The sequence below is a fragment of the Trichomycterus rosablanca genome, chromosome 5, assembly GCF_030014385.1.
Source record: "Trichomycterus rosablanca isolate fTriRos1 chromosome 5, fTriRos1.hap1, whole genome shotgun sequence".
Taxonomy (NCBI): Eukaryota; Metazoa; Chordata; class Actinopteri; order Siluriformes; family Trichomycteridae; genus Trichomycterus; species Trichomycterus rosablanca.
This window is the reverse complement of record NC_085992.1, coordinates 21,343,307-21,359,575: the sequence shown is the minus strand read 5'-3', so window position 1 is coordinate 21,359,575 and position 16,269 is coordinate 21,343,307. Positions and strand designations below refer to the sequence as shown.

General features: G+C 38.1%; 1 protein-coding gene across 7 annotated transcripts in view; it reads right to left on the bottom strand.

Annotated features, from left to right (window-relative positions):
- Nucleotides 1-437: 437 nt before the first annotated feature.
- Nucleotides 438-16,269, bottom strand: part of golga4 (golgin A4) — a 66,552-nt gene continuing 50,720 nt past the window's right edge. For 3 of the 7 annotated variants that reach the window (XM_062995834.1, XM_062995835.1, XM_062995836.1), the window contains 5 exons: nt 15,933-16,001; nt 15,198-15,273; nt 12,467-12,564; nt 11,391-11,477; nt 1,931-2,487 (listed from right to left, as the gene is read on the bottom strand). In XM_062995834.1, the coding sequence (XP_062851904.1) occupies nt 2,473-2,487; nt 11,391-11,477; nt 12,467-12,564; nt 15,198-15,273; nt 15,933-16,001 (345 nt within the window). In that variant the 3' untranslated portion in view covers nt 1,931-2,472. The other 4 variants (XR_010012442.1, XR_010012443.1, XM_062995838.1 and 1 more) reach the window with 4 other exon arrangements.

The window sequence follows — 16,269 nt, the reverse complement described above, 5'->3', positions numbered from 1 at the left end:
TTGGTTTGTCCCAATAATGCAGTCTAAATTGTGGGGTCCTTATAGACCCAAGGATTTGCTTTTCAAATTTTTCAAATCAATTCAAATTGCAATATTAAGACTACAGTTAAGTTGTAGACACATTTGAAAAAAAATAAAAAAAAATAAAAAAAAAGCAAATATGATGTATCTGACCACAATTTTAAATGCCAGAGCAAAAGCTGTAAATACTTTTGTGAGATTCCAGTGAGGCCAGAGAGGAAGTCTTAATCACACATGATGAGACAGGGAAATCAATACGCTATTAGCATATGGCAGATCTCTTGTAATATAAACCTATTTTAAACTACCTTTATGCTGGGTATTTTATAATAGACAAACATTTTATTAACCCATGTAAAAAAGAATAGATGGGAACAACAAATTATTCAAATTTAGTAGTTAATGCAGATCCCACCGAAGCTGACCCAGGTGAAGAAACTCCCACCACCAGCTACACAAGCTCTATATGCACTAGCAGTAAACACACTATATTAACCAGAAGCAGAAAATACCAACATACACTAATCAGCTATAACATTAAAAACACCTCCTTGTTTCTACACTTACTGTCCATTTTATCAGCTCCACTTACCATATAGAAGCACTTCGTAGGTCTACAATTACTGACTGTAGTCCATCTATTTCTCTACATATGTTTTTTTGGCCTGCTTTCACCCTGTTCTTTAATGGTCAGGACTCTCCTAGGACCACCACAAGGCAGGTATTATTTAGATGGTGGGTCATTCTCAGGTGATTTTGCCCTTCAGCAAGACAAGTCAACAGATGTGTCCAAAATGCCTCACCTGCTTGTATATGTTTGTTATGAATGGGGGAAAAAAACAAGGACTTTTTGTTTTGCAAGGAGCTACTAATTATATTTTTGAAGTTCTGGATGAAAACATGAAAACAAATGAAATACATTGGATTAATTGCATTGGAATGTGCACTGACAAAGCAGTCAGTATGACAGGCAGGAATTCAGGTGTTGTAGAGTGCATTAAAGACCTTGCTTCCTGTGCTATTTCAGCTCACTGCTTTCTACATAGAGGTGCTCGCTTTGAAAGACATGGAGCCATGCCTACATGACATCTTAGACAGCGCTTGTGAAAGCAAGTGCTTTGTGAAAGCAAGCACAACAAACACCAGGTTGTATTCTCTGATCCCAGTCCAAAAGCTCATTTTAGTGAAGTCCCATTGGAGACATTCTGGTCTGAAGAATACCCAAATGTTTCATGATGCAGCAATGAAAGTGTTGATACCATTCAGCATAACATACCTGTGTAAAGCTGGGTTTTCAGCAATGACAGCCATCAAAACTAAATACAGTGCAAGACTGACCACTGAGGATGACATGCAATTTGCTCTATCAAAGATCTGTCCTCGCATTAACAAAATAATCAGTTGTCTCCAGTAGCAGTTGGCACACTAATTGAGCTGCACAATTGAGGAAATATAACCGAATCATAGTCCAATTTTTCAGAAAGCTTTCCTTTTTATACAGTATAAGCACATATAAATTGTGCATTTTGTTTAAGTCTTTTCTTATAATTGTAGGCTTGTGTAGGCCTATGTAAAAATATTAGGCAGACGTCTAATAAACGTTTGTTTGAAAATAATACATTTTGTTATTCTTGCTGAAAGTGTAAAGGTTAAAAAGGTTGGGAAATGCTGCATTGAGAGATTTCTGATTACATCACACCAACACAGCTCATAGCAAACATGATCATCTCAGAAACTAGAACCGGCTTTGACGCAGATCTGCAGGTGATTGCCATGTTTTTCTAAAGACTCTGACTTGTGTCCCAACAGTCCATGAAGTAGTGGAGAAGTGGAGGTCAGCAGCAGTAGAGGTAGACCAGAGGAACTAGACTGAAAGGAAAATTAGGGGAAAAGCGTAAAAAAACACAAATTTGCTGTAAATATATTTTATTAGCCCTTTTAAAACATAGTAATAGTCACTGCCAAGTTGTGCTATATAGTACAGATTTATAGATTCTTTCTCCAGTGATTTACAATTTACATTATGTTTATTTTGCAATTCCCTGAAAATACATTAAAAAGTTGCAATAAACAATGTTGTGGGGGGCCTTTTAGTGTGTATTTACATGTGCAAAAACATTTAAAAGACATGTGAAGAAACAGCTCAACATAAAGTAACAAAAAGATAACGTAAACCAAAATGTTAACAGAATAACCAAAAATATTACATATTTGTTTCAAATTCTAGGCTGAAGACAGTTACATGGATATTGCATTTGATTTGTTAGGCTAGTTGTTTTTAAACTGGTATACAAGTTTTCGTAGACTAGCGTGCAAACAAACACTGCTCACACCCTCACTCACTAATTTAAGTTCTAAGAAGTTCTGCCTCCTTTAAATCATGGTTTGTAGTAAGAGCAGCAGCAGAAGCCCCTTTATCTTCAATTGTCCAGCTGCAGGTATCATTTCACTTTACCAGGGCCAAGACTAAAACACAAACATGGACAAAACAGAAGCAAGCAATAAATAATGGATGTTAAACATGCATATACTACATGGCAAAAAGTAATTGGACACTTCTCCGTGTTCTTCCGTTTCAGCCACACCAACTGCAATTTAGTAAATAAAATCAAGCACAACTACTTTAAATGTGTCATTGTCATAAAATGTCATCTTTGCCATAAGTGAAATCTAGCATCTAAAAGCAACAACTTAGTAGTACTACAACTGTAGTTGTAGACCACAAAATCTCACAAAACAGCTGCTGGACGCTAAAGCATAAATAACCTATCCTATGATGCATCACTCACAGCAAGTTCCAAGCAGAATCTGAAAGAACATTGGCCCATTAACAGCTGCAAACGAGATTAATTTTACCTTGTGCAATGACAAGCGTTGGCTGGTGTGGTATAAAGCATGCCACCACTGGACAGTGTTAGCCTGATAAAGACATATGGTTTTATAAATGCATGCTGAAAGAGGAATAATGGTTTGGGGATCTTTTTCAGTGTTTGGGTTCGGCCTCTTGATTCATGTGAAGGGCTATGTTAATGCTACTGCACACAACAAAATTCTGAACAATTATATGCTTCAAACTTTGTGGCAACAGTTTGAGGAAGACCCTTTGCTGTTTGGCAAAGTGGGGTCCATAAAGACATGCTTTGACAGCTTTGGTGTAGAAGAACTACAGTGGCAACACAAAGCCTTGTACATTAAACATCTTTGTAAAGAACTGGAACTTTGCGAGCCAGACCTTCTACATCATCAGTGCTTAACCTAAATGTTATTGTAAATGAACTGGCACAATTATCTATAGGCACATTATAAAGGCTTTAAAATAGAATACCCAACAAGCTCATGTACAATTGATACAGTGGCTGGCAAAAGTATTCATACCCCTTGAACTTTTCCATATTTTGTCACATTACAACCACAAACATAAATATATTTCACTGGAATTTAATGTGAAAGACCAACACAAAGTGGTATACAATTGTGAAGTGGAAGGAAAATTATACATGATTCAAAACATTTTTTACAAATAAAAAACTGAAAAGTGCGGTGTGCAAAAGTATCCAGCCCCCTTTTCTCTGAGTGCAACCAATTGCATTCAGAAATTGCCTGATGACTGCTAATGACTAAAAAGAGTCCACCTGTGTGTAATCTAATCTCAGTACAAATACAGCTGCTCTGTGACGGCCTCAGAGGTTGGTTAAGAGAATATTGGGGAGTAAACAGCATTATGAAGTCCAAAGAACACACCAGACAGGTCAGGAATAAGGTTGTGGAGAAGTTTAAAGCAGGCTTAGGCTATAAAAAGATTTCCCAAGCTTTGAACATCTCACGGAGCACTGTTCAATCCATTATCCGGAAATGGAAAGAGTATGGCACAACTGTAAACCTACCAAGACAAGGCCGTCCACCTAAACTTACAGGCCGAACAAGGAGAGCACTGATCAGAGATGCAGCCAAGAGGCCCATGGTGACTCTGGACGAAATGCAGAGATCCACAGCTCAGGTGGGGGAATCTGTCCACAGGACAACTATTAGTCGTGCACTGCACAAATGTGGTCTTTATGGAAGAGTGGCAAGAAGAAAGTCATTGTTAAAAGAAAACCATAAAAAGTCCCGTTTGCAGTTTGCCAGAAGCCATGTTGGGGACACAGCAAACATGTGGAACAAGGTGCTTTGGTCAGATGAGACCAAAATTGAACTTTTTTGCCTAAATGCAAAACGCTATGTGTGGCGGAGAATTAACACTGCACATCACTCTGAACACACCATCCCCACTGTCAAATATGGTGGTGGCAGCATCATGCTCTGGGGCTGCTTCTCTTCAGCAGGGACAGGGAAGTTGGTCAAAGTTGATGGGAAGATGGATGGAGCCAAATACAGGGCAATCTTGGAAGAAAACCTGTTGGAGTCTGCAAAAGACTTGAGACTGGGGCGGAGGTTCACCTTCCAGCAGGACAACGACCCTAAACATAAAGCCAGGGCTACAATGGAATGGTTTAAAGCAAAACATATTCATGTGTTAGAATGGCCCAGTCAAAGTCCAGATAAACCCAATCGAGAATTTGTGGCAAGATCTGAAAACTGCTGTTCACAAACGCTCTCCATCTAATCTGACTGAGCTTGAGCTGTTTTGCAAAGAAGAATGGGCAAAAATGTCAGTCACTAGATGTGCAAAGCTGGTGGAGACATACCCTAAAAGACTTGCAGCTGTAATTGCAGCAAAAGGTGGTTCCACAAAGTATTGACTCAGGGGGGCTGGATACTTTTGCACACCGCACTTTTCAGTTTTTTATTTGTAAAAAAATTTTTTGAATCATGTATAACTTTCGTTCCACTTCACAATTGTATACCACTTTGTGTTGGTCTTTCACATTAAATTCCAGTGAAATATATTTGTTTGTGGTTGTAATGTGACAAAATATGGAAAAGTTCAAGGGGTATGAATACTTTTGCAAGCCACTGTATAAAAGTCTACAAACCCCTGTTAAATTGGCAAATTGAATTGCAAAGATTATAGGACAAAGCAGACGCTACTGTTTTATGCTCATTGCTCAGCAGACGCTATTGTGTTGCTAGGTGGTTGGCAAGGTGTACTCTTTGATTGTTAAAGTTTGCTTAGCAGGTAGCTAAAGTAAAGGTAGATGGTTGCTATGATAACAGGTGGCTGCTATTGTAGCGGGTTAATTGCCACTGTGTTGTTAAGCAGGTGCAAAGTGTAACTGGGTGGTTGCCAGTCCGTTGCTATGCTAACAGCTTAGTTGCTAATGGGTAACTAAGCTGGTGGTGGAGGCGTGACTATTAAGGCTCAGGCAGGTGAATGTGTGTGTGCAAGCATGCAGATGGAGGTGTAAATACTTTGTTCAGGCAGGTGATTTTGTGTGTGCAAGCATGTAGTGTGTGGGATAGGGCTGCAGCTATAGATTATTTTTGTAATCAAGTATTCTAACGATTATTCCAGTGATTAATCGAGTAATCAGATAAGAAATACTTTTGCTTAAATAAAGAGCAAAAATAAATACATATAAGATCAAATAAGACACGTCTCTTAAAACAAACTGCACATTTGTATTGCTTGCGTACAGTACAGTTTAAAGAAAACATTTTTGAAATGCAAAAACAAATATATCAAAAATAAATCAAATACTTTTAAAATGTATACAAGCAACCTGAAACTAACTTCCATACTGAACAGCGGGTAGTGTGTCCAAATACATAGCATTTATTTATCAGTATGCGAAAAGTACCCGGAGGATTGCATTTTTAAATATGCAAACACGGCATACTTACGTACTGGAAGAGCTTACTTCTGGCCAAGCAGTTCACACTGCCTCTAATTTAGTACATACTGTTTAAGTATTCGATTTCGAGCGAAGCCCTTGTTCATGTCACCTGCCTACAGCGTTGTGCAAAAGTCGTCCGTGGGAAACAACGTAAGATGTACTGTATATAGTTCTATGGATTAAACGCTTCGATGTGAAAAATGTGCCTGAATGATTTTGATTCATCGAATTACTCGAGTTTCTCGAGGAATCGTTTTAGCCCTAGTGTGGGAGTATAACTACTTTTGCAAGCACACAGTTAATAGGGGTGTAAATACTCAGATAAGTAACTGTGTGTGTGTGCAAGCATGCAGATGATGGGGGTGTGAATACTTTTGCTTAAACAGGTGACTGTGTTGTTGCTAAAGTATTTTACCAGGTATTGGGTGGATAGAGGGATGAAAAAAGAAGAAATAGAGGGAGCATCTCAGTATGTTTGCAGATTACTGATGATAATAATAATAATAATAATAATAATAATAATATTAATAATGATAGAACAAAGAGAAAACAATAGTGTGCTTGCCTAATGTGATCACACAAATAATTATAATAATAAGGCATAACAATAGTGTGATTGCTGTAAAATAGTGCATTTCCTGAAAAAAAATAGAGTGATTGCAGCTCAGCGGGGTAGAGTATGTAGGTGGTTGAATACTTTTGGTGAGGTATGTGATATTTGGTAAATGCTAATGTGTTGCTAGGTGTATTTATTGGTTGTTAGAGTTTTCTTAAGTGGACATAGAGTATAGCTTGATGGTTGTTATGGTAACCGGTTGTTGTTGTTGTTATAGAGTTTCTAAGCAGTTACAAAGATAATGCCAAGTGATAGTTAAGGTGTTGCTAGGCTGTTGCTATGGTGGGGTTTTAATTGCTAACATGCTAAGTATTGCTTTTTGGTTGCTAAGGTTTTGCAATGTATTTGCCATACATGTTCAAAGTTGATTGCTTAGGTGTAGTAATGTGGTTGCTTAGATGTAGCTACGTGATTGCTAAGTAGTTGATAGGTTGTTGTTAAGGTATTTAAGGTGGTTGCTAGGGTGCTGATGGGTGATTGCTATGGTGTTCTTTTTGGTTGCTAAGGTGTATTCAAGTATGTATACAGGAAAGGGTGTGAATACTTTTGCTCAGATATGTGATTGTGTATGTAAGTATGCAGTTGATTGACAGTTGACTGTGTAAGCCTGTAGTTTGTGGGTATAATTACTTTTACTCAGGCAGGTGATTGAGTGTGTGTAAGCACACAGTTGGTAGTAGTGTGAATACTTTTACTCTAATAGGTGATTGTGTATGTGTGTGTGTGTATAAGCATAAAGGCAGGTAACTGTGCAGGCACACAATTGGTGGGTGTGTTAACACTTTTGTTCAGGCAGGTGATTGTGTTTGTGCAAGCATGCAGTTGGTGGGGGTGTGAATATTTTTACTCAGGCAGGTGACTGTGTGAATACTACTGCAATTACTACTACTACTAATAAAATACTACTACAAAAATTATTATTAATATTTATGCAATTACAAAAAATAAGAAAAAGAAGAACAATAGGTCTATCGGACGACAATAATGTGATTGCCTACTGCAATCACACTAACAATAATACAAATGAGACTGTCGGATTAATAATAATAATAATAATTATTATTATTATTATATTAAGTATTTTTTATTATTATTATTACTGCAATCACACTTACAGATATATATATCCTTTATTTGTCATATATACAGTGGCTTGCAAAAGTATTCATACCCCTTGAACTTTTCCATATTTTGTCACATTACAACCACAAACATAAATATATTTCACTGGAATTTAATGTGAAAGACCAACACAAAGTGGTATACAATTGTGAAGTGGAACGAAAGTTATACATGATTCAAAACATTTTTTACAAATAAAAAACTGAAAAGTGCGGTGTGCAAAAGTATCCAGCCCCCCTGAGTCAATACTTTGTGGAACCACCTTTTGCTGCAATTACAGCTGCAAGTCTTTTAGGGTATGTCTCCACCAGCTTTGCACATCTAGTGACTGACATTTTTGCCCATTCTTCTTTGCAAAACAGCTCAAGCTCAGTCAGATTAGATGGAGAGCGTTTGTGAACAGCAGTTTTCAGATCTTGCCACAAATTCTCGATTGGGTTTAGGTCTGGACTTTGACTGGGCCATTCTAACACATGAATATGTTTTGTTTTAAACCATTCCATTGTAGCCCTGGCTTTATGTTTAGGGTCGTTGTCCTGCTGGAAGGTGAACCTCCGCCCCAGTCTCAAGTCTTTTGCAGACTCCAACAGGTTTTCTTCCAAGATTGCCCTGTATTTGGCTCCATCCATCTTCCCATCAACTTTGACCAACTTCCCTGTCCCTGCTGAAGAGAAGCAGCCCCAGAGCATGATGCTGCCACCACCATATTTGACAGTGGGGATGGTGTGTTCAGAGTGATGTGCAGTGTTAATTCTCCGCCACACATAGCGTTTTGCATTTAGGCCAAAAAGTTCAATTTTGGTCTCATCTGACCAAAGCACCTTGTTCCACATGTTTGCTGTGTCCCCAACATGGCTTCTGGCAAACTGCAAACGGGACTTTTTATGGTTTTCTTTTAACAATGACTTTCTTCTTGCCACTCTTCCATAAAGACCACATTTGTGCAGTGCACGACTAATAGTTGTCCTGTGGACAGATTCCCCCACCTGAGCTGTGGATCTCTGCATTTCGTCCAGAGTCACCATGGGCCTCTTGGCTGCATCTCTGATCAGTGCTCTCCTTGTTCGGCCTGTAAGTTTAGGTGGACGGCCTTGTCTTGGTAGGTTTACAGTTGTGCCATACTCTTTCCATTTCCGGATAATGGATTGAACAGTGCTCCGTGAGATGTTCAAAGCTTGGGAAATCTTTTTATAGCCTAAGCCTGCTTTAAACTTCTCCACAACCTTATTCCTGACCTGTCTGGTGTGTTCTTTGGACTTCATAATGCTGTTTACTCCCCAATATTCTCTTAACCAACCTCTGAGGCCATCACGGAGCAGCTGTATTTGTACTGAGATTAGATTACACACAGGTGGACTCTTTTTAGTCATTAGCAGTCATCAGGCAACTTCTGAATGCAATTGGTTGCACTCAGAGAAAAGGGGGCTGGATACTTTTGCACACCGCACTTTTCAGCTTTTTATTTGTAAAAAATGTTTTGAATCATGTATAATTTTCCTTCCACTTCACAATTGTATACCACTTTGTGTTGGTCTTTCACATTAAATTCCAGTGAAATATATTTATGTTTGTGGTTGTAATGTGACAAAATATGGAAAAGTTCAAGGGGTATGAATACTTTTGCAAGCCACTGTACATATACAGGTGTACAGTACAATGAAATTCTTTCTTCGCATATCCCAGCTTGTTTGGAAGCTGGGGTCAAAGCGCAGGGTCAGCCATCGTACGGCGCCCCTGGAGAAGACAGGGTTAAGGGCCTTGCTCAAGGACCCAACAGTGGCTGCATAGTAGAGCCTGGATTTGAACCGCCAATCTTCCGGTTGATAGCCCAAAGCTCTACCCACTAGGCTACCACTGTCCATCACCACTGTCCATTACAATAATAATAATAAGACGAATAATAATAATGTCGAATAACAACAGTGTAATTGCCTACTGCAATTACAATATTAATAATCCTAATAATAGGAAACAAAAGCAACCACATTTATAAGACTATCAGACAAACAGTGTGATTAAAATCACTAATAAATGGAAAAATAATAATAAGACTATCAGATAACAATAGTGTGATCACCTAATGCATCACAAAATAACTTGAGCGGTGCATTTCCTAAAGATAATGTGATGTGTGATGTGATTGCAGCTTAGCAGTGGTAGAGTTTGCGGGGTTTGAATACTTTCGGTCAGGCTGATTATTTTGTGTGTGAGCAAACATGTATCTGGTGGGGGTAAAAATACTTTCACTTATGTAGGTGAATGTGTTTGAGCAAAAATTTTCACACCCCCACCAAACACGTATTCGCACAAACAAGTAATTGTCTATGTACAAGCATGTATTTGGTAACTACTGTAACTACTTTTGCTCAGGTAGGTGACTGTGTGCAAGCTTGTAGTTGGTGGGGAAAGAATACTTTTGGTCACATTAGTGATCGAATGTGTAGGGTAAATACTTTTTCTTAGATATTTGATTGAATTTATCTATGCGTAAAGTCATTGTGTTTGTGATGAATGGGAGTGAATGTACATCAATGTGCCTTTCAAAAAATGAATGGGGGGGAATGGGACAAAAAGAGAGATAAAACGGACATGGCGGGTAAATGAGTGTGCATATCCAAAAGCTTTATACAAGCACGTCTTTTCTGACCAGACCAAATATTCCGGTGTTGGTCTTATGTCTATATCAAAAACTGTGGGACAAATTAGCAAAAAAAAAAAAAGTAAAACGAAGAAGAATATACTGTTAAATAACATTAATAAGACTATTAGGAGTTGTCATGGTGATGGTGAACGCTGGCGCATTTGGCTGCCGCTACTGTTGCCGTATTTTATTTTATTTTATTGTACTGTATATTATTTTTATAGTAATTTTCTTTCATTTTCATCTTTTCGCACACTCCTGTGGTCACTAGCCATTCGTGCATTTTTTGGGTCGTGAGAGTTACGCTGGTGTGTTTGGATGCCGCTTCTCCCCCGGTGAAACTGTTTGAATGAAAACATTGCACGAAACATTTTACTGGATTTTATACATTGGATTTGGGATCTTTTTTACTGTGCTTGTGTTGCTGATGCTTCTATGATGTGGAGCAGTGTATCCAGAGCAGTGAGAGTTAGCGGATCAACTGTTTTCTGTGTCCGCTGCTCTGTGTAACATCTGCTATTGTGTCTAACTCCTTTCTCTGTCAATGTGGATTGTTTGGAATTGCTCCTTTGGCTGCTGGGATTGGATGGCTTGGAGTCTCTGCAACTTTTCTGGTCTAGACAACGTCTGCGGTCTCATCATGACGATGGAGTGCTCTTTCAGTGAACTAATGGCCTAAATATTCCCACCGAGCCTCAGTTCGGACTTTTGTTTACCAACAGCATGCTAACAGCAACATTCCCTCACTCTGGTCACTGCGTGAGGTTGCCAAGGTGATGCTAGGCTCCTCCCACCAGAAGTACGGAAATCTCATCTGCAGCAGTGTTCAAAACCCTCAAAACATCTTTTCCAGCTGACTCAGAACTGTGCCACATGTTTGGTGTTTCCTATGTTTGTAAATGTGTATTTTATTTATTTTTGCTTAGTAAATGTGTATTTTATTTATTTTGCTTAGCTTTTCTATATTTTTATTGTACAGTGTCCTTGGGTGTCATGAAAGGCGCTTTTCAAATAATATTATTATTATTATTATTATTATTATTATTATTATTAGATAATGGTGTGATTGCCTACTAATGACACTGATAATAATTAAAAAAAATAAAAATAAAAAAAAGAACAAAAAGAATACTATTGAATAACAACAGTGCGACTGTCTACTGCAATCACACTAAAAAGCATACTTTAGAGCAAATAATCTATAAATAGTGCTTACCATCACTCGGGCATCTTCATGCTCCAGAACTTTTTGTGCCTGGTCCAGTGGAAACCTAAGCATGGAGGTTATGACTTTGGCCATTGTCTGTAAACAATGAAGCATCACTGTTACTAGTAACCTTTCTAAAATTGTCTTTAAAAATGAAAGGTATTGGTAAATAAACAAATACTCTTCAAAGTAGACTGATCATGGGCTTATCTTCTGCACAGTGTCATTTTTAACAATTGTACAATTAATAAAATGAAAATCCACAGGCTTTATAAAGCTTTGCGCCCTCGTTCACATGTCTTCCCAATACCTCTCTGCAAACAATTAAAATCTTGCAAAGGGAAACATGCTAATTATCTGCTTCCTGCTCTGCTATCAGTGCCAGGCACATCTGCCAGTGTACAGCACTGGAGCTTAAAAATACGGTGCTAATCAGAATCAGTCCTGCTTGTAATTTACAGCTTTTCTCTTAAAACGGCAAGAGGAACTGTGTTATATGATGGAAACAACCTACTTGGTTGTCTGCTGGACATCCGAACTCCCAAGGAGAGCTGCCATGATATCATCAGGCTTCTGACTGTTTATTGTTTTCGAAGGGGTTCCCTGCTGTCCTAGGGCCCTGTCAACTGGGAAGCTAATTAACTAAGACTGAATGGACATAAGTCCTTAATTAGGCTTTGCTACATGGACACATATGGCTTTTGTAAGGAGTTCTGTAATAAAACAAAAGGAAACAGAAATATCCCTCCATTTACATTACACAGAACTTACTATATGTTGTGCTTCACAAAGCAAAAAAGTGTTTGTTATGTAGCAGAGTTTTCAACAATATCACCTTTACTTATATGTATATTTATAGCATTTAGGACTTGCAGCAATTTACAATTGTAATAAAATTTAATTCAAACAATGGCTTGAGGGCCCAAGAATGCCAACCTGGCTATGGTGGGGCAAGAACCAAACACTTTTAATGACTACTCCAGTACTTTAAGCATTGAGATGGCTTACCTTTTAATTAAATATTATAGTATACTTTTAATTTTAGGTAAACAAGCAGATCAGAAATGTCAACGGTAGAAACCTACCTTTGTTTCTCTCCCCATCATGTACTCAAACATGACCTTCCTCAGATACTCAAACTCAGCAGGTTCGGTAAGGGAATCAATAGGGTAGTGTGAAGGTTCTAGAAGAACACAAAATCAAGATAAGTTTACATTTTCATTAAAGTTTAACAGAGTATTACTGGAAAACCCCTGATGGTTGATGGGTTTACACACCCTGCAAAATCTAACAGCAACTCCCATTCTAACGCCCTCAAGCCTCTGTCTCACACTGTTCTATCAGCTCTATAATTAAAACCAGAGTAGACAGATTTTACAGCTTACAAATTTAGCAAACCAGATTGTGCTAAAACTATATTAACTGAACACCAGATTGTGCTTTAACTATATTAACTGAACACCAGATTAAACTATACTACCTTAACAGCAGAAAATTAATCCAAGTTCTAGAGACAGGAAGAATTTTTTGTTCAACAAATTTTACACATCATGATTTGCAATGGTGCCTTGGTGTTTATCTTTTATGTTGACATTTATAAACAGGCTATACATAAATGCTAACCTGGATATTCCAAAATGCTTAGGAGCTTAAAGGGCATGCATGCACAAATGCACCTTTGAATACCAGTGATCAGTAGTGGTCAGTAAATCATCTTTGTCAGAGTTGTGGGGTGGATTTGGTCTTTGCTTTACTAATTTAGTAAACAGTTTTTGAAAGTGTTTAGACAATATAACAGTGGCAATGTAACTGCAACACAAAATAGTTTTTATAGTTTGAACCGTGACTGTACTTTTTCCCCTTTAATATTACTGGTTTTTTTTATTTGTTTACTTTAAGAGGTTTTTGTATCTGTTGGGGTTTTTGTATCTGTTGGTCCTGGATTTTGTAAATGTCTATTGTAACAAGCACTATATAAATACATTTGACTTGACTTTAATAGGATTTTAACGTCATGTTTTACACACTTTAGTTACATTCATGACAGAAACAGTTACTCGTTAAACAAGATTCATCAGTTGTCAATGTCAAACACAGTCATGGACAATTTAGTATGTCCAAATTACCTCACTTGCATGTCTTTGGACTGTGGGAGGAAACCGGAGCTCCCGGAACACAGAAAAGACCCGGACCGCCCCACCTGAAGATCGAACCAAGGACCTTCTTTTGCTGTAAGGTGACAGTGCTAACCTTTAATGCATTAAAAAATCTGAAAATTTTTAAAAAAAATAAAAAATTAAATAAAACATTTGACTAAAAACAAACTAATATGCACAAAAAGGGCTCTAAATAGCCTCTTACAAAGCTCACCTGTGTGTATTAGTCTATTATCTATAAAAAATTGTAGTTGGAGCTGCTAACACCCCATTTAATTGTGTCAGAAGACACTCAGGCTATTGAATGTGTAAAAAAGCTAACCAAAACAGATCTTTGATCACAAATTATAGAGTCGTTAATAAGCAACACTGGTAATAAGCTGAGGCTGGGTTGAGAAAACCTGAAGCACTTTACAATTGCACTACGCCAACCAAAAAGAACTACAAATTCAATAGCCTGGTTTTCAGCTGATATTATCCCAGGTCTAAAACTGTGGACAAATTTCTGATTTACATTAAATGCAAGGCTTGTCTGACAACAATGTTTACAAACCATATGTTTATATTTTAAGTATTATATAAACTCTGGTAATACAGTAATTAATTTATTGCTTTTGATTTTTTCAATTGGATTGTTTATTAACTTTTGCCTTAATAGTGTTGACCTGTCCTGCTGGTATCACGCACACAGCTCAAAAATTTACGGAACACGTATTCATCACAGTTTAACACAAAGTCAGTTAGACTTCAGGGATATCAATCTGCCCATTTAGGAAGCATAAGCGATTGTGAATTAGATTCACCTTTTTTGGTGCAAATGAAAGTGAGAACAGGTGCACCAGAAAGGCAACAGCAAGACAACCCCCAAAAGAGAATGGTTTTGCAGGTGGTGGCCACAGACAAATACTCCCTCCTTATCCTTCCTGACTGATTCATCTCTAGTTTTGCATTTTGCTGGTGTCCTTGTCACTACTGGTAGCATGAGGTGTTATTGGTGCCATTGACTGGCCCTCGCGTTCCCCAGACCTGAATCCAATTGAGAACCTCTGGGACTATAAGTATCAGTGTATACGATGCCGCCAAGTCGCGCCACAGACTGTCTAGGAGCTCACTGATGCCCTGATCCAGGTCTGGGAGGACATCCCCCAGGACACCATCCGCCGTCTCATCAGGAGCATGCCCAGACGTTGCTGGGAGTGCATACAGGCACATGGGGGCCATACACACTATGAGTTATGAGTTGTCGTGACGAAATTCACAGAAACTGGATGAGCCTATAATTTCAATGTTTTACTTTGATTTTCGGTATGAATTTGGGTCCAGCCCTCCATGGGTTGATGATTTTGGTTTCCACTGACTGTTATGTCATTTGACAAGACAAAACATACATCTACTGTATATATAAACAAATTGCTATCTGTTTAGCTTTTAACTTCTAACTTCAATCTTTTAACTTCTCTTGAGTCCGCCTCCTAGATGCCTTTTTTAAATGAGGTTCCACATACAAATTCATTTTTAAATGTTTTAACTTTGTTTTCTGAGATAGCAAAAATACTGTTTCCCTGTTTAAAGCCCATGTTGGTTTTCCTGTTTGAAACACCACTATCACTATCACAACATCACTATCTTTTAAAGTTCTTGATTTTGCAAGAATATTCACCATTGTATGTGGTTCCTAGGTGAGTCACCACTGAGTTTTTATAAGCTCCCCGTATCGTGTCCTCCAGAGTATGAATCTGAAAAAGAGACAAAAGGTTCAGTATTTTTTGAAGAATTAAGTTATGATGAAAAAAGTTAAATTAAATTTTAGTTAAAAAAATTAACTCTTTAAACTTTGTATCATCTTCTCCCTTTTGCCTGCAACCGAATTAGAGGTCACGACACCGAATCATTCTGGTCCTCATATCTGATATAGAACAGTTTTATGCTGCATGCCCTTCTTGACCCACTCCTTCTTATTCTAGCCGAGCTTGGGACCGGCACTAAGTGCTCTTTTCAATGGCTAGGCTGTTTAACCATTCCTGTTCTCTGACATTCACACCCTGGATCTCAGCATTAGTGAACTAGTGTGTTTTACTGCTGTGCAGCCAGAGCACCCAATTTATCTCTTTAAATAATTTACATTATTTTAAAGGTATGACATAATTTTACATTTATTTCAATAAGACACTTTTTGATTTAGAGAGATCAATATGGAAGGAAAAGCTGTTTGGGAGGTATCATAAATTAATCATGTACCCCTAAAGTAATAGTAAACAGATGTGGGGAACAATAAAGTTGAGCCTACAAGAATTTTCACTTTAATATAGCCAAGGGGAGGTAGAACCATGGGAATGTGGGGAGTATATTATGACCTTTACACTCATGGCACCGTTCTTATTAAGATCAAACTTACCCTGTCTTGGTATTCTTGTTCTTTAAGCCTGGCTTCACTCAGCAGGGTGGTCTTCGCAGCTAGTTGGACCTATGCATGGTGAGAGGGTTAAGCTAGAGGGATATAAACAATCTACAGGGTGGGACATTTATATGGATACACCTAAATAAAATGGGAATGGTTGGTGATATTAATTTCCTGTTTGTGGCACATTAGTATATGGGAGGGGGAAAACTTTTCACGATGGGTGGTGACCATGGCGGCCATTTTGAAGTCGGCCATTTTGGATCCAACTTTAGTTTTTTCAATGGGAACAGGGTCATGTGACACATCAAACTTATTGAGAATTTCACAAGAA